Source organism: Musca vetustissima, unplaced genomic scaffold (genome assembly GCF_032173495.1).
Source record: "Musca vetustissima isolate MV318-11 ecotype Yass unplaced genomic scaffold, APGP_CSIRO_Mvet_v1 utg18455, whole genome shotgun sequence".
In the NCBI taxonomy this organism is placed as follows: Eukaryota; Metazoa; Arthropoda; class Insecta; order Diptera; family Muscidae; genus Musca; species Musca vetustissima.
Window position 1 is genome coordinate 148,759 of NW_026880200.1, and position 19,416 is coordinate 168,174.

General features: G+C 30.5%; 1 protein-coding gene across 1 annotated transcript; it reads left to right on the top strand.

The window, feature by feature from the left end:
- Positions 1-9,747: 9,747 nt before the first annotated feature.
- On the top strand, positions 9,748-12,331 carry LOC133325649 (cyclin-dependent kinase inhibitor 1B-like). The gene is made up of 3 exons (XM_061534370.1): positions 9,748-9,913; positions 9,987-10,396; positions 12,174-12,331. The coding sequence occupies exons 1-3, from the start codon at positions 9,768-9,770 to the stop codon at positions 12,329-12,331; spliced, it is 714 nt and encodes a 237-aa protein (XP_061390354.1). The 5' UTR covers positions 9,748-9,767.
- The last annotated feature ends 7,085 nt before the right edge of the window (positions 12,332-19,416 follow it).

Below are 19,416 nucleotides of genomic sequence, written 5' to 3' on the forward strand. Positions count from 1 at the left end.
TTGTATCTTTGTTGTTACACTGCGTGTGTTTCTGTGTTCCAAATATAGGACGGCAATACGCGTGATGACGATCTATTCCACAAAGTGGTTAAATTGTGTCCTTTTGAAAGAAAAAAAGGAGGCACAGTGGTAAAAAAATCAAATAATTTTTATAAAATTGAAAAAAAATTGTATGAAAAAATTTTTTTGATATATTTAAAAAAAATACGTGCTTCTGAAAAGGGGAAGCGAAAAAAAATTAAAAACCGGTTCACTAGGGTAAAAAACCGGTTTTCATTTTTTTCAAAACCGATTCTGAAAATTAATTGAAATTACTAAATAATGTATTTAATAAAAAAATAAATATAATTTAATTTAAACCCGGTTCTGAAACACCAATAAAATAGTTATATTTTTCAAGACCCGGTTTAAAAATAAAAAAGAAAATATGAAAAATAAAAAAAGAATGTAATAATATATTGATATTGAAAATATACGATTTTGTAATAACAGCAAAGTAAATAAAATTAAACCGGGTTAATTGGAAAAAAACGGTTTTCAGTTTCTTAAAACCGGTTATGAAAAAAATTGTATAATCAACAAAAATTAAAAATATATGATTTTCATAACAATATAAATCTTAATAAATGTTTGATATTCAAAAAATATGTATTTATGAAAAAAGGAAGCGAAAAAAATTAAAACCGGTTCACTAGGGGTTTCATTTTTTTTTAACCCGATCCTGAAGATTTGCGAAAATTAATTAAAATCACTAAAAAAATGTTTTGAATAAAAAAATAAGTATAAAGAACTTTAAACCCGGGTTTGAAACCTAAAAGAAAGATTATATTTTTCAAAACCCGGTTTCAAAATTAAAAAATATATATGAAAAATATAAAAAAATAATGTAATTATCTAATGATATTGAAAATATACGATTATATAATAACGGCAAAGCAAATATAATTAAACCGGGTTCATTAGAATAAATATAAGCAATTTTAAAACCGGGTTTGAAACCCAAAAATTGTTATATTTTTCAAGACCCTGTTTAAAAATATAAAAAATAGTGTAATAAGACATTAATATTGAAATTATGTGATTTTATAATAAAGGGGAAACAAATAAATTTAAAACCGGTTCATTACGGTAAAAACTCGGTTTTCAGTTTTTCAAAACCGGTTATGAAAAATTTGTATAATCAACTAAAATTAATAATATATACGTTTTTTATAACAATATAATTCCAAAATAGCTTTAAAACCGGTTCGGAAACCAAAATTCATTGGTTATATTTTTCAAAACCCGGTTCAAAATTTCACCTGTTTCCATGAAATTGAATAAAAAATAATTAAACTAGAAGAAATACTAAAACCGTGTTGATTTTTTCTTAGTATTCTAATTTTATAATTTGTTCTAATTAAAACTATTTTCGGGTGCACAGTGGTAAAAATAATAACAATTATTTAAAAAAGTTTGTGAAAAATATATTTCCTGAATAAAAAAATTATACTGATATTGAAAATATACGATATAAAAAAACGGCGATACAAATAAATTTAAAACCGGTTCATTATGGTAAAAACCCGGTTTTCAGTTTTTCAAACCCGGTTATGAAAAAATTTGAATTAATAACTAAAATTAATAAAATGTGTATTTAATAAGAATATAATTCATAAATAGCTTTAAACCCGGTTCGGAAACCAAAATTCATTGGTTATATTTTTTCAAAATCCGGTTCAAAATTTCACTATTTTTTATTCCATCAAATTAAATCAAACAATAAAAGTAGAAAAATTTTAAAGGCGTTTTGATTTTTTTCCTAATATTCTAATTTTATAATTTGTTCTAATTGTTTTCGGATGCACAGTGGTAAAAATAATAACAAAAATATTAAAAATAGTTCCTGAAAAATATAAAAAATAATGTAATAATATATAAATATTGAAAATATACGATTTCATAATAACAATGTAACAACAAAAATTTAAAGCCGGTTCATAAGGGTAAAAATCCGGATATCAGTTTTTTAAAACCGGTTATGAAAAATGTAAATAATCAACTAAAATTAAAATAATAGAGGTTTAATACTAATATTACAGTAATATAGCTTCAAACCCGGTTCACAAACCAACAAGTTTTTGTTTAAACCCGGTTCAAAATGTTTCCATTTTTATTCTACACAAATAAATAAAATAATATACCTATAAAGAATGGAGTTTAAGAGTATCTAATCCCGTTTTGAATTATTTTTTCTTTCAAATTATAGAGGATCGTATAAAAAAAAAAAAAAAACAGTGGTAAAAAATATGACAAAGGATTCAAAATATTTTTATCAAATTATTAAACTATTTAATATTGACATTATACGACAATATACGATTTCATAAGAAAGGAGAATCAAAAAAATGAAAACCGGTTTTGTGTTCCAATGAACTTCAAAACCATTTCAGAAAATTTTAAATAATCAACTAAAAGTACCGAAAGATATTTGTAAAATAAAAAATCATTAAACCCGGGTTCAGACACCAAAATTCGCTGGTTATTTTTTTTTTTTTCAAAAATTCGGTTACAAATTTCAATTCTTTATTCTACACAATTTAAAAAATTATTTAAAAATGAAAAAATCCGTTTTGTTTTTTTTTTTTAATTAAATTGTGTCCTTTCAAAAAAAAAAAAAAAATAAAAAGAAGGAAAAAATCAGAGGCACTGCGGTTAGGGTAAATACCCGGATTACATTTTCTCAAAACAGATTCAGAAATTTTTGGATACTCAACTAAAAGTAGTAGTCAAACCTTTAAAATATCAAGGACATTTGAAAAAATAATTTTTTTCTTCGATGCTTAAAAAAATATTTTTTAAAATATCCACGCCTTGTGTTGATACTTTACAACTTGTTTTTAAAAATCCACGCCTAAGGGAGCAACAGGAAAATATTTTTAAACCATAGTCCTTAAAATCTTGGATTTGAAGGACTTTTGTGGTGTCATTTCTTAATATTTTGTTTCCTATTTTTTTATAAAATTCTCTTTGAATATCTTTGTCCTTTTTTTGATTATTAATTGCGTTCAATGTTTCTTCACAGCTTCCATCCCAAATTAAAATTAATTACAGTTGATAATTTATGTAAATTAATTCTCTGATCTTTTTCAAACGATTCTAATCTCTCAAAGAAAAGAGTGACCCTGACCTTGCTTTAACAAAACAAAGCAAGCCCAAAATTAAAAAGAAAATAAGAACAACTAAAAACCCGTTTAAAAAACAACACCAAAACAAGAATCTTTTGCAATAAGAATCGATTTTTAATCGAACCCCGATTACCAATCTGTGAGAATCAGAATCCAAGAAGAATCTATTGATCCCCCGCAGACAAACAAACAACTAAAACGAAGGAAAAACGAAGACGACAACGACTAGGACGACGATGTCTTCCAAACAAATATATAAACAAAACAAAAAACTCAACAAAAATAAGAATTTTCATAATCAAAATAAAATGAAAACCCAGTGAAAAACGAACGAGCAGGTAAAGAGGGAAAAACTAGACAAACGAACGAAAACAGACAACAAACGAACATCCCAAGTGATAAAATAGTCTTTCTCTACTCTCTTCACTTACAGAGGATGATAAGAGCCATGCAACAACAAACACAATTTATTGGACGACGGGATGGATGATCGCACAAAACGAACGAGTGAACGAACCAAACCAACCATCCAACCGAATGTCAAACGGAGAAACAGAAGAAGGAACAACAAAAAAGTACAGCAAACAGGGTCAAAACAAAAAATCGATGATGAAACTGAAAAACACTGAGGGAGGAAGGAGAGAGAACAACGGCACAAATGTCAGAATTTCTGTTGTGTGCATGTCTTATGTGTGTGTGTGCGTGCTACGCATTGACGCAAGAAAAACAACAGAGGAAAACTAGATGAAAACATAACAACGGCATAAATAACAACAAATTTATTTTTAAAATAAAAAAAGTACAAAATATGTTCTATTCTAAATTGTTGTTATTTTTTCTATACGTTGAAAAATGCTGCCGACGACAACGTCAGTAATTTGGCAGAGAAATGGCATGGAAGCTTTTTCAATAGACACAGTGGGGTAAATGCAGAAAGTTGAGAGGGAAATTTTCAAATTAAAAAATATATATTTAAAAAAAAATAAAAAAAAATATTTTGTTACAAAAATATGTATTTTTAGTATTTAAACTGATTATTTACTAAATATAAAATTTTCCAATTGGAATAAATACGAATCCTTTGTAAAGGATATAATAACAATTAAGAAGTATTTCTGCAAAGGATAATTCCAATTAGAAAAGGACATTTGTGATTGCAACTTTTTTTAGCCATATTCATACTGTTTTGAGCAAAAAAATATTTAGAAGTAATATTATTCTATGAAGATATAAAAAATATTAAAAAGAGTTTTCCAAATTTTTTGGTCAACAAGTTTGGAGTTTGGGGTCCATAATTTAATAATTTTAAAATTATAGTTATTAAAAAACAGTGAGCGGACGGGGCGACTATACGATACCTACACAACTACCACGGAACTCTAACTTTCTGCGGATTTCATTCCGATCCTGGGCAATATTTCGTGATAGTTAGACCCTCTTGCCCGATTAGAGGTCAACAGCAATTCTTCCTTACACTGACATATTTTCCGAATATTACTAATATTCAGTAAAGTCGTTCTAATTACTTGTCCATAATCCCTTAACCGTGGGTTGTATTGTAATGCTCGGGTTATAATTGTGGCCTATAGATCAACCTCTTCCTCTTCCTTACACTGACATATTTTCCGAATATTACTAATATTCAATAAAATCGTTCTAATTACTTGTCCATAATCCCTTCGTCGTGGGTTGTGTTGTTATGTTCGACTTAAAATTGTGGCCTAGAAATCGACTCAAAAAAAAAAAAATCGGTCCACTTCATCCCAAAATTATTATCTTATCATCACCGAATATTATAGCCGTTGTCCTTGACCTCATGGAACATTTCAAAGCGAAAAACGTGTTATTTCCGCGCAAATGGTAATGGTGTGGTAATGGTTTACTAAATATCGGAATACGTAAGCATCTATAAATATTTATGTGTAATATAATTGGTATAAATTTAAAGGTCAACCACTCCTCTAGGATATACTATCAACTTCTCGTCTATGTCCGTCAGGAGTAAATATATTCCCTATGGAATACAATTTTTTTTAATTTTTCACACAAAAGTCAGGGTCCATTTGACCCGTTATGACATGCTTATTCTTTAGCCCAATCTCCTTATTCTTGTAAAAATTTGCGATGAAAAACCGACAAAAATTAAGTATTTGGTCCATTTCATCTCCTAAATATTAATCGATCTTTACCAAAAATTGTTCACACAAAAGGCAGGGTCCATTTTACCCGCTACATATTGGCCGATTTTTATCAAACCAGGCATGCTTATTCTTTAGCCCAATCTCCTTATCCTTGTAAACATTTGCGATGTTTGGGTCATAATTACGGCCCCTGGAGCGGCCAGAAAAAAACCAACAAAAATTAAGTATTACGTCCATTTCATCTCCTAAATATTAATCGTTTTTGGTGAAACAATAGAGGTCTTAATTGGTCAGAACCCATCTTGCTCGGGTTATAATTGTGGCCTATAGATCAACCTCTTCCTCTTCCTTACACTGACATATTTTCCGAATATTACTAATATTCAATAAAATCGTTCTAATTACTTGTCCATAATCCCTTCGTCGTGGGTTGTGTTGTTATGTTCGACTTAAAATTGTGGCCTAGAAATCGACTCAAAAAAAAAAAATCGGTCCACTTCATCCCAAAATTATTATCTTATCATCACCGAATATTATAGCCGTTGTCCTTGACCTCATGGAACATTTCAAAGCGAAAAACGTGTTATTTCCGCGCAAATGGTAATGGTGTGGTAATGGTTTACTAAATATCGGAATACGTAAGCATCTATAAATATTTATGTGTAATATAATTGGTATAAATTTAAAGGTCAACCACTCCTCTAGGATATACTATCAACTTCTCGTCTATGTCCGTCAGGAGTAAATATATTCCCTATGGAATACAATTTTTTTTAATTTTTCACACAAAAGTCAGGGTCCATTTGACCCGTTATGACATGCTTATTCTTTAGCCCAATCTCCTTATTCTTGTAAAAATTTGCGATGAAAAACCGACAAAAATTAAGTATTTGGTCCATTTCATCTCCTAAATATTAATCGATCTTTACCAAAAATTGTTCACACAAAAGGCAGGGTCCATTTTACCCGCTACATATTGGCCGATTTTTATCAAACCAGGCATGCTTATTCTTTAGCCCAATCTCCTTATCCTTGTAAACATTTGCGATGTTTGGGTCATAATTACGGCCCCTGGAGCGGCCAGAAAAAAACCAACAAAAATTAAGTATTACGTCCATTTCATCTCCTAAATATTAATCGTTTTTGGTGAAACAATAGAGGTCTTAATTGGTCAGAACCCATCTTGCATGCAAAATTTCGTGAAGATTGGTTCATAACTGTGGCCTGTATCGTGTTTACAAATTATACTGGACAGACGGACATGTCTAGATCGACTCAGCTAGTCGAGAGATAAGACGATCGGTATACTTAAATGTGGATCTAGGACCAATATTTCTTTAAAACACTTTCATTATGTGTTTGCAGGAAATGTTTTAGTGACCAGTATTAGGCAGACATCTTTTAAGGACTATAATTTTTTCAATAATTGTTTCCCTGATGTCGTAAAATCCTCAAATAAATCTTGAATGTATTTTTTTGCTGGATTCAAAAAAGAAGCTCGATATTTGGGCGCCACACCAATTAAACACACATTTCTAGATCGACTCAGTTAGTCGAGATAAGACTATCGGTAAACTTAAAGGTGGGTCTAGTACCAATATTTCTTTAAAAGACTTTCATTGTGTGTTTGAAGGAAATGTTATAGTGACCAGTATTAGGTAGGCATTTTTTAAGGACTATTTTTCAATAATTGTTTCCCTGATGTCGAACAATTCTCAAATAAATCGTAAAATGTATTTTTTGACCAGAAACGACCAGAATTGGCCAACAGAACAGGTGTTGTGTTCCACCAGGACAATGCTGGGCCACGTACATCTACAGTGACCCGCCAGAAACTTCGGGAGCTTGGTTGGGAAGTTTTAATGCATCCGCCATAAAGTCCGGACTTGGCACCAAGCGATTATCATCTTTTTCTTGCATTGCAGAATTTTTTAAATGTTTATTTTACGTGTATAATAATCTTGTCCTGTAAATTTCGTATTATGTAAATAAATATTTTTTGTATGAAAAAAATATTTTTTTCTGTTGTTTCAAATTATGTATCCAATATTTTAAATAAATTGTAAACTTGTGTGGACATAACTTAAAACTTTCTTAATATTGAAAGTAAAGTTTGGAAAAAATTAACTAAATAAATATTTTATTATAAATCGACATTTGTGCGTAAATTATACCTTGATAATAGTCTTCTGTTACGAATTTCTTTTTCCCAAGTCTATAATTTGAAGACAGATTTTCTTTAAGTCAAAAAATTGGCAGACGATTACATTTTTATACCCTCAGAATAGTCAGAATTTTATAAATTTATTAATTTACCAGAATAGTTCAATTGGGGACTATTCTGTTAACAAAAATCTCGCAGTCGATTATATTTTTACTTAGTTTTTAATATATGTCCACTCTTCTTCTACCAGAAGCTGAAATGCCGCTTTTCGAAATTTGCTTATTTAAAATGATCATCTTGGAGGACTGATTATCCGAAAAAGAAAGACTCTTAATAAAAATCTCGGCTTTTGGAATACATACCTTTAGTTCAGCATGCATATTTCAGTTAACCAATGTCTATTTTGTAACCTTGGACCTTATAAACCAAGTATCAAAAATTTTAATACCAAAAAAACTTCTTAGGACTCAAAATAGATTGTCTTGAAAATCTCTTTTTTCTACTACGAAAAAATTTCAATAGATATTTTTTTGCAAATATCGTCAGTTCTGGAGGCATATTTCAATTACTGTAGTCCACTTTTATACTCCTTGAAGCTTATAAGTCAATTTTCTAAATTTGTATGCCAAAAATAATAACTCTTTAATTAACCCATAGAGGAAAATACGCATACAAATCTTTATTTTCTACTACAAAAAATTTCCAAATAAACATTTTTGCAAATATCTTCATATTGAAATTTAAAAAGAACTTTGAAAATAACATTAGCTCTCCTTGCATTTGACCCTATTGATTGCCACCTATTTTCCCCAAGAATACGAAAAAATCGTCGTTTACTTTTATTTACATTTTATAGCTAATTATTTTAATCATTAACCACTATTAACTTCATTAATATGCCAATTTTCGGATCCAAAAATCAAAAATCATTTCAAATATTTAACTGAAGTTCTGCTGTAGTTGACCTTTAAAAAATCATTTAAAACACTTTTCGGTGACCTTCCCCACTGTAATTTATTCTTAAGGCTTAGTATAGAAGCAGAGACGTTGCTGCATTGCTGGCTGCAGCGACAACGATTTGGTCATATGCTGTGTTAATAATATTACTGTTCGTTTTGTTTACGAAATGAAACCCATTGTGTGGGGAGAGATATAGCACGAGAGAGCCAGAGTGAGAGAGAGAACATAAAACTCCACCAAGAAAACAGACACTCTCCCATTGTGCCTTCACTGGCTGAGTTTGTTGTTTGTGCATTTAGTTGGGGGTTTCTTTTTGTTGTTGTTTGTTTGGCTCTGGCTCTCTTGTGTGCATGCTCGTTTGCTTGCTCGCTGCATTGTTTACGTGACTGAACAATGGCCGAGTGTTGTTTTCATTAGGGGAGTACTGTGGCTGTGTGTTTTGTTATTGTTTGTTGCTATGCTCTCATCCCAGTTTTGACTTCGTGCGATGGCAAGTAAGAATGCCGAGAGCCGTTGTTAAATCAGTTGAGAGACACTACTCGTCGAGTTAACAGCAGTATTTGCTTGCGCTAAACGCTGAAAGTAATTCGACAATTTTATTAAAAAAAATATTTTACCAAACAAAATAAACGTAATATTACAAAATATATATTTTGCAAATAAATTTAAAAAAAGCGAATTTATATTTTTGGAAATATAAACAAAGCAACAACCTTGGAAATCAACAACAAATTACCAGCCAGTAACATTTTTTACTTTGTGTGAAAAGAAACATTCAAAGAGTACCAGTGAGAGTGCAAAGCTATCCCATTGTGAGAGAGAACTAAAGCTTTTCAAAAAGATAAAAATAAATAAATTTATTAAAAACATAATAAACAATTATTTTGAAAAGTGAAACATTAACGAAAAAATAATTGAACAATTAAATAAAAACAGTTAAAAAAACTATTAACTTGCTTAGACACGATTTATTGTGCCACTTTGTCTGCTGTGAATGCACCATCACTGCCTGTCAAATTGGAGCATTGCTTGACTGTACGAACGTCGCAGCAAGGTGGAGTAGAAAGAAAAAGCTTTGCGTCACTTGTTGTGTTTATTTGCGTGAGTGTGTTAGTGTATGTTGGGGAAATTGTCAGTGATTTTGGCGCCAAAATTTGACAGTTCCACAATAGAAAAAAGAAAAGACGCAAAAACATCATAAAAAACAACTCGCCTGTAGAAGAAGCCATACAAAAATAAGTGCAACAAAAATAAAAATATAAAATTGTGAAAAACAATTTTTTGGAAATTTTGAATTGAATTTGATATAAAAGTAAAACAAAACAGAACACAAAAATGTCTGCTGCCCGTGTATTGAATCCCATGATCTGCAAAATCTCCAGCAGTCCAGTGGCTATGCGTAGCAATGTGACATGTGGACGCCAGTTGAATCGCATTAAAAGGGATCTCTTTGGCCCTGCCAATCCCGTTGAAACCACAAAGTAAGTCCAAAAAAATACAAAATTTCCATATTCAATCTTTATTAATAATTTTTTGTTTTCGTTTCTCCTTTAGAATCTTCAACGAGGAATTGGAAAAAAGCCAAGAAAGAGCATCCCGTAAATGGGGTTTCGACTTCCGTAATGGTTCACCCTTGTCCGCCAATTCACAATACATTTGGGAACGTGTCTCCACCCAAGAGAATCAAAATGCTCCCGAAATGTTCACCTTGACACGTGCCGCTCATGTCCGCCCAACCCCTGCACCCAAATCACAAATGGAAATGTTAATGGATGAGCGTGCAGAACGTGAAAATCAGCTGAATTTGTCACAGTCTTCGATGACCACAGATACCGACTCCTGCGATGATAGCCAAGATGAATCCATGGTTGAATTCAAAGTCCCTGCTGGTCCCAATAACGCCGAGACCAGTGTCTTTGTGCCACGCAAAACACATTTACGCAAGAGACAGCCCAAAATTACAGGTAAATATGAAATCCATTTTAAATATTTCAGATTGTAGATTTATATACATTTTATATTGTAGAATTAAATCAGCAAGGGTTAAAAATTCAGGGTATATCCCAACACTTCTTACTGACACTACATTTAATTGCAAAATATTCCCAAGCTTTTCTCTCTCATCAATCAAATTTTGAAAATTATTCACATGGAACTGTTATATTTAAAATATCAAAAATTCCCACACCTTTTCCTCTGTGCCCAATCAGCCTTGAAATGCTGCACGCAATTTCCTCCAAACCAATTTCCTTTAATTAGCCAGCCAACCGACGAGAAAAATAGTAACGTATTGTAAAATAAAGTAATTTCGCCACTCCAAAAACAAGTGCCGTGTGGGAAATCGATACATTTCCCATAACAATAACGAACGATCAATACCGAACTCTAATTTCCACCCTCTATAAAGCAACTCAATATCATACCGTTTTTGGGAGGGTTTTCAAGCCAAGCCCTAGTAACGGTCACGAACAAAAACAACAGAATTTTTTGGGGGAGTAAAACAAATAAAACTTGCATTGCTGCATGCATGTTGTAGGCGTTGCAAGGTATGCTTTTGTTTTGCGGTTACTGATTTAATAGCTTTCATTATTTATATTTCCGTTTTATAAGGTTTGGCATATATTTGTCTGCCATGGCAGTAGATAATGATCCCTTTTATGGACTTCAATCATGATCTCGGAATACAAAAGGGGTTGATTTTTTCAATATCATTTATTTTATCCTTGTCTGGAACAAAAAACCAAAGCACAAGTGATTTTTTCAAGCACAGCTGTGTTGAGTTTCAAATAAACCCCCATAAAATGTAAGGTAGCTACCTTACCGACCTTCCCCTTTTTTTCCGTATCGCTGCACGCTTTAAAAAAGGTTCGCGTGTTTTGCCAAAACAACCCCTCTCTAGGGTTTTACCCATTGTCCAGTTGTGATGTGCGTGATGAATGATTTTTCATATTGTGGTAATGATCTTGTTGGATTTGAAAATCTTTCATCCTGAAATTTGAACAGATGTTTAATGGGGTGGCTAGCTTTTCCTATGAAAATTTTTCGATTATAACAGATGTTTGGAAAAACAGCCCCCTTTATCAAATTATGGAAATTTAAAATAAAATAATGACAGCCCTGCAAAGATAGATCGTAGGGACAGAAGAGGAATAGGAGAGACTAATTCAGGAGTCTGAAATATTAAAATAATGGAAAATAATTTTGTAGTCAAAAATTATTTTGAGTGGAAAATAATTTGCAAATCTGAATATGAATTTTTTTATTCTGACATTTTCCCCTTCTAATAATTACTCAGAACTGTCTGTTTCTGTATTAAAGAAATTAGAGATTGATTTTTCTGAGTCTCTTTGTCTTTCGGCTCATTTTGTTTCGTCCTGTGCCGAACGCGTGCCACTTTCGTGGGTACTTCTTAATGCACCTTTGTTTTAAAAATTTGCTAATACAACAACAATGTTAGCAGCTAAGGCATTAAGGGATGCAAGCAAAGGATCACAGGACAAGGCAATGAACTCTACTGTAGGGGATGAACAAAACTAATCGCCTAGGTGGTTGAGTTGAGTTGGGGATGAAAACAAAACTAGGGCCTATTTCCAATTAATCCTTGGAAAATTTCAAACAGCAGGAGGTAGACAAATTTTCCCTTTTCTTATTGGATTTTAGCATACGATCAAATTAAAAAAAAATATTTCTTTTCTCTTAATGTACTTTACTAATTTATTTTTTCTCTCTTTCTATTTTTAGAATACATGAAGGAACGCAAACGTTTGGCCCAGACCCCCAAGAAAGTATCCCCCGCCAAGCGTATGCGCACCAGCTCCGGCTCCTCATCAGCGGTCAGTCATGCTGTCAATGCCAATAGCATAGCAGCGCATTTCTCGCTAAGAACACGCCAGCATTAAGGATCAATAAGAAAAAAATCTAACCCCCCATTATCCTGCAGCAGCTCTTAGTTTTATAAGGAACACACAAATTGATTGCAATCATATTTCAACAACAACATCAACATCGTCATTTATTTTACTTCTTAACCAAGCAACAAAAATGGATTAATCCTGGACCAAAAATCAACATCAAGGAAAAAAGTTTTAGTTTTTTCCCCTGGAAAGTTAACCCCACACCCTATTGCTACTACACTAAACAAAAAACAAGAAATGCCATAAACTAAGTTCTATTATTTTTGTAGTTATATAATACATAATAATTGTAAGTTTCTTTTTAGGTTTATATATAAGTTACCTTTTAGGGTATTTATCCTTAAATATTTTAAGGTTATGATATGAACAAGTTAGAAATTAAGGTCCCCAAATCACCCCCTACCAAAAACCCATTTGTGAATTCTTTTCCCTCTCCCCTTTAAAGGATTTGTTAATTATTTGCAAAACCAGACGAAAAAAGTTGGCTATTGATCTCAACATTGTTAAAATATTCCAATCTTTTTTTCTTCTTGTTTTTGCAATCGAAATAATTAACAGACCCTTTAAAGAACACACACACCCACACCTTCCTTAAGAAAAATTTCTTTAACAATTTTTAAGTGTAACTGTAAACAATAATTCATTTTTTGGAATTTACAAATTTTATTTAAAAAAACTTCTAAATTCCAAGAAAATTTTCCTTTTGCAGTTGAAATTGTTTTGGAAATTTTTCAAATCACCCCCCAGTCCAAATCCTTTTGAAGTACAAAACAAAAAATTGTAAATTATCAAAATACCTTCTATACCCCTCCATACCCCCCTTTACTTTCCTCTCCTCACCTTCTTTCCTTTCCTCCCTCCCCTTTAAATAATTCTTTAAAAAATTTTACAAAAAAAAAAAAAAAAAAAAAAAAAAAAAAAAAAAAAAATAATTAAGGGGAAAAAATTCCCCAAAATATCCCAAAACAACTTAAAATTTTTTCAAACAATGAAAAAAGAATTGAAGTTGCAAATCAATTCTTTATACGAAAACAAAAATAATTTTTGAAATATTTAAAAAATATTTTATCCGTATATTTTTCAAAACATTTTTTTGAATTTTTTTTAGAAAAATTTGAATTTTTTAAAAATAATTTTTCTCCAAAAATTTGAATTTTTTAAAAATAATTTTTCAGAAAAATTTGAATTTTTGTAAATATTTTTTTAAAAAAAATTTAAATTTTTTTTAAATATTTTTTTTCACAAAAATTTGATTTTTTTAAAATAATTTTTTCAAAATTTTGAATTTTTTCTAAAATAATTTTACATTATTTTCCCTCTTCTCAAACTTTAAATTATTATGAATTGTAAATCCCATTAATTTTAAATTTTCATGAATTATTTTTTTCATTTTTTTATTGTTTGTAAAAAAATTTTATATTTTTTGGAGATATTTGTGAAATTAATTATGTTTCCCCCCTACTCTTTATTATTTATTTTTTGTAACATTTTTATTAAGAATTGTAAAACTATTATTTTTTCCAACATGGAAAAACTTGACTTAAATTTCTGAAATTTGAAATTTTTTTTTTTGGAAATTTAACAAAAAAGTTTTTCTAAAACCCCTTTTTTTGAAAAAAGGTCTTTGTTTTCTGGGTTGTTGTCAAGACCCGAAAACAAACATCTTTTTTTTCTTTCAAAACTTTTCCCATTCCCTTCTCCCCTCCCTAAAAACCTCCCTCCCCTCACCCTTGTAAATTGTATAATTTTATTTTTTAGTTTTTTTTGTAGGCAGTGCCTTTTAATTTTTTTCCTTATTTATATTACTTTAATATATTTTAGTTATAATTACAATACTTATAACATACATATATTTTTTATATATAAAAAACAAACTGAACTAATTATTTTGCGCAAAAAATATATACATCATCTAAAACAAATACAACAACACTTGATTGCATTTTGTATAAAACACACTTTTTTGGAGTTGTAACAAAATACCAAATCCATTTAAAAATTCAGCAGCAAATCCTATTTGAAAACCTTAACATGAAAATCATATTGAAAATGGATACAACAACAAATTGCATTCATTTAATTTTAATCTTCAATATTTGCATCAACTTCAAATTCTTACATTGTTTTGAGATTTGCATCAGTTCCCTCATCGAGAACCCTACACACACAAACTTACATACTCTAGATTGCAATACTAATTTGTATTATCAAACAAACAAATAGTTTTATAACACATATACATAATCCATATATACATACATATGCATATATATGTACACTTTTTTTATAAATGTAACTTTTTGTATAATTGTAATTTATAAGAAAAGAAAAAAATTAAATTTAAATTACAAACAAAAACTATTACATAAGAAAACAAAAAACAACAACAATAACAAAAAATCCAGAAAACTTTAAATTTGCATTGTTTTCGTTTTGAAGGAGGAAGGGAGGATTTACGAGCCCGAGGATCTGGGCATCAAAAATTGAAAACGACAAATTGAAAACAAAAATTCAAAAGTGAAAAGTCTTCTATGGTATTTGGAAATCGTAAAAAAATTAATTATTTTTTTTTAAGAAAAATTATTTTATGTTTTATCAAATATATTGAGAATATTCTTTTAACCAAAGCACTATATAAGAATTTATTAATTTTATACGGATTACAAATACCCAGGTTCCACGCCTATTTTTCCAATCACTCCATAATATTTCCCTCACAAAACATATTTAACATAACCCAACTTAAAAAAAAAATTTTGTTTTGAATATTTTTTAAGGAAAACAATTTCCACTCCCATTAAAAAAAAAAAAAAAACACCACAATATTTCTCCACACAAAACACATTCTATATAACTTAACTTTTTTCAATAATATTAATGTTTCGTATCCTATTTTTTTAACAAATTCAAAATTTATTTAACGAAAATCTAGAATAAAAAAATTGCGTTGTAATTCGAAGACCCATCAATGAAGTGATAATTTTGATACAACCACCACTACTACTACCACTCCCATACTGTGTGCTGTGTGTTGCGTGCCTCAAATCGAATGCAATGCGCGTCAAAGCCATGGAATAGATACAATTTTTTTTATTATTGGAGATAACAGTTTTGTTTTCTGTATGTGGAAAACGCAAATGAAACAAGAAGAAGTGGATGAAAAACTAGCTGAAAAACTCGTTGGACATTCTTCTCACTTTGTAAACGATGTACAGACACGAACATGCACCACCACGTGTGTGTTTGGTTTGGAATTAATTTTTTAGAGCCGCTTCTAGAAGATAAGCGTATGAGTAGATGGGGGGACAAATTTGAAAAAAAAAGAATAAAACATTTATGAAAAAAAAGAAAAATTTTGGAAATTAAAAAATCAATAGATATTATTGAAAAAAGTGGGGTTAGGTTGAAGAACTTTTTTATGAGAGCAATATAGTGGAGTTTTTTAATAAAAGGAGTGGGAAATGCTAGTGCTAGGAGCGGATAATGAGAATGAAACAAAATATTATTGAACAAAATGTTTAAAACATAAAAAAATTCTCAATGTGTTATAGAACAATTTTGGAAATTGAAAAATCAATATTTAAAAAAAGTGAGGTTAGGTTAAAGAACTTTTGTATGCGAGAAATATAGTGGAGTTTTTAAAAAATGGGAGTGGAAAATGATGGTAAAAATCAAAATAATTGCAATTGAAAATAAAATTTTCTTGAAAAAAGTGAGGTTAGGTGGAAAAATTTTTTATAATTGAACATTTTTGCAGTTTTTGAAAATAGGAATGGGAAAATGAGAATAAAAATAAAAGTTTAAAAACGTGAACAAATGTTCAATGTGTTATAGAGAAAATTGAAATTGAAGAACATATTTTTATAATGTACATTTTTTTGGGAGTTATTGAACAATAAGAGAGGAAAATGACAGTGAAAATAAATATTATTGAAAAATAAGTGAGGTTAGGTTGAATAAATTTTGTGATTAAAACATTTTGGAGTTTTTAAAAAAGGAGTGGAATATGAGAATAAAAATTAGAATTTTAAAACATGAACATCAGCTTTTTATGAGAGAATTATTGTGGAGTTGTTGAAAAATAGCAGTGGAATATGGTAGTGAAAATCAAAATAATTGCAATTGAAAATAAATATTATTGAAAAAAAAAAATAGTGAGGTTAGGTTGAATAATCGTTTATGATTGAAGCAATTTAGGGTGTTTGAAAATAAAAGTGGGAAAATGAGAATAAAAATCAAAATTTTAAAACTTGAAAATTTAAAAAAATGTTGGAAAAGATTTTTTTAAGAAATATATCCTTCTCTAGAGGTGTGGATTTTTTTAAAGATTTTTTAAGAAGGATATCCTCCTCTAGAGACGTGGATTTTTTAAAGAAGATATACTGCTCTAAAGGCGTGGCTTTTTTAACGATTTTTAAGAAAGATATCCTCTTGAGGCGTGGATTTTTTAAAGAAGATATTCTGCTCTAAAAGCGTAATTTATGAAATATAGATTATAATTAATTTATATTTCATAATTTTCAACATATATATGGATGTCAGCCTCCAAACCCCGGAATGCGAAATTACAATTACTTTGGTGAGAAAATACGATTAAAATCTTTAAAATATCGAAAATACTGCGGTACCGCTATCTGGGAGCTATAACAAAAGAGAGCCGTAATTCATATTTTCTTAGTTTTGACATCCGCTAAAGTTCCGAAAGTTGCCGAATTTTAGGGTGGCACCCTTATGTGGGGCATACATTTATGCTAACCATTCTCTGATTTGAATGAAATTTGTCTATTCGCCGTTCGCTGTCATATGAGATTTATAAATTTTCAAAAATTATACAATCTGTACGGGAGGTAACTGATAGCGACATGGCGATTTGGTACCATCTTGATTTTGGTTTTGGTAAAATATTACGATGTGTCCAAAAATTTTATACTCTATATTGCTATATGCTTTATTTTACCTAGCAATGACATCAACCGAACTATGAATTTGTTATGCTAGACACCAACCCAATAACAAAAGTTATCGTTATCGATCATTGCTGTATGCCAATCATATGACATGGCAATTCTAAATTAATTTTAATCAATAATGATGTGTGATATGACAATGTCATAACGGTGCCTGGCTTGGCTAAACATATAATTTTAGACTCGCAGACAAAATAGTATAAACCAAAGATGGGGTACCTAAAAAACTATAATTCGGTTGCGCTAAATTGAAGATTTCCCATCAGAAACCTTAAAAATGTTAAATTAATTAATTTCAAGAGAAATTTTGGCTACTATTGATTTCCGCCACCCTTTGCATTAGAAAACGTTGATTTAATTTCTCTTACCTTTCAAATCTCATTTGACAGCAAACATTCTCTTCCAAAGCTCGCGAAAACAACAGAGAATGCAGTTTGTACGATGAACGAACGATGACGGCAGCGATTGCGACTGAGACGACAACGAATGCGTAAACGTACGACGAAAACACGAGATACACACACGTGAATATGGCCGTCAAAGTAAAAGAACAAACAACAGCACAATTTTGACAAACATATTCCAAATATTTTTTAGCACAAATTTTAATATTGAAACTATGATGAAATATTTTGAAAAAACACTTTCTACATGAGAGCACAACATAGAGACCATTTCTCTTTTCACTTTGCAAAAAATAACGACAAAGGGACTACGTGAATGATACAATCTTCAGCAGTTAAGACGTCAGAAAGAACGAAAATCACCGCACAACAAAAACAAATAAAGAAACACAGTAGTGCGTTAAAATTACAAACTTTTGTAGAAAATAACCAAATTCCCGGATTCATAAACTATTTTATTACACTTTACAATTAATATTTCTTAAAAAACATTTACCGAAACTACCGACCGAAAACACGACTCGCGATATCGGGGAAAAACCATGTTTTGCAAACTGTTGCAATGGAAATGTCAATGTCAACTAATGAGAGAATAACAATAGGGTTGCCATTATTAATGTAGTTGTAATAAGATGATGTGATGTCAAGACAAATAATGGGAACGATTAATTGAAAAAATTAATTAAATAATTGGAAATTCCTTGTGTTTACCAAAGCTCTGGTGGTAGGTCAAGTTTTTGAATAAAATTCGCACTATGTCGCCAGTTCGTCTTGGCTTTCCTCCCCTTTATAGCTTACCTCCCAAAGTAAAGTTTCAAAACGCCGATACACATGTCTTCAAGTTTTAGCCCCTCTTTTAATAATCCGTTGGAATTTCACGGCAAATATTTTTTGTTCTGCACAGGGGAACTCTACACTTATTTTCTTTTCCGTTCTTCAGTTTGTTTTCTCTTTTCCTTGAAGCCGGGCGTGTGTGTTTTCTTTAATTTCGATAATAATTATTTAATGTGATCCATCAATCATCAGTAAATGTTCATAATTTAATTTAACATCAGTGAATATGTTAAATGTTATTAATAATTTTAGCATGTTTAGTTTTGTGCGTAGTTTTTTTTTTTTTGTTTGCAAGCTGTCCATTCTTCTGTGCTCGTTTTTTTCTGTGTGTTCTTTTGCTTTATCAATTGGGCAATTCGTGCTTTGTTTACCTATTTCGTGTCCGTCTCGGTCTTAACAATCGTTGACGTCGCAGTCGCCTCGCTCGCCGCCGTCGACATTTGATCTCTGTGTTTAGGTTAGTGGTCATTTGGTTCGTGGTTTCGTTTGTTTACATTTTTTGTAACTTCTCGGTCGTTCGTTTGAACAATCGTTGGCGTCGCAGTCGCCGCAGTTGTTGTATGATGTCTGTTATTCTCGTAAGCTTAGGAGAGTAATGAAATGGCAGATGAGCTCTTCTTCAAGGTAAGAACTTTATATTGTTGTTGTTTTTGTGTTTTAATAGAATAATGGGGAAAAATAAACAATATGCAACTGCAATTCGTTCACAGCAGCAGTATTGCCAATATTTGTGTGGGGATATTGCCTTATAATTTTATATCATTTGTACATTAATATAATAATAAATAAGGACGGAGTGATGATTTTTTAAAAACATTTTCGAAAGACTAATTATGAGTGTAGATTTTTTTTAAGGTATTAAATC

Bases quoted from the DNA above. Each gene is read 5' to 3' on its own strand.
- LOC133325649 (XM_061534370.1), top strand. From the start codon at position 9,768: ATGTCTGCTGCCCGTGTATTGAATCCCATGATCTGCAAAATCTCCAGC. The intron at 9,914-9,986 runs GTAAGTCCAAAA...TTTCTCCTTTAG, and splicing joins AATCCCGTTGAAACCACAAA to AATCTTCAACGAGGAATTGG. The intron at 10,397-12,173 runs GTAAATATGAAA...TTCTATTTTTAG, and splicing joins GAGACAGCCCAAAATTACAG to AATACATGAAGGAACGCAAA.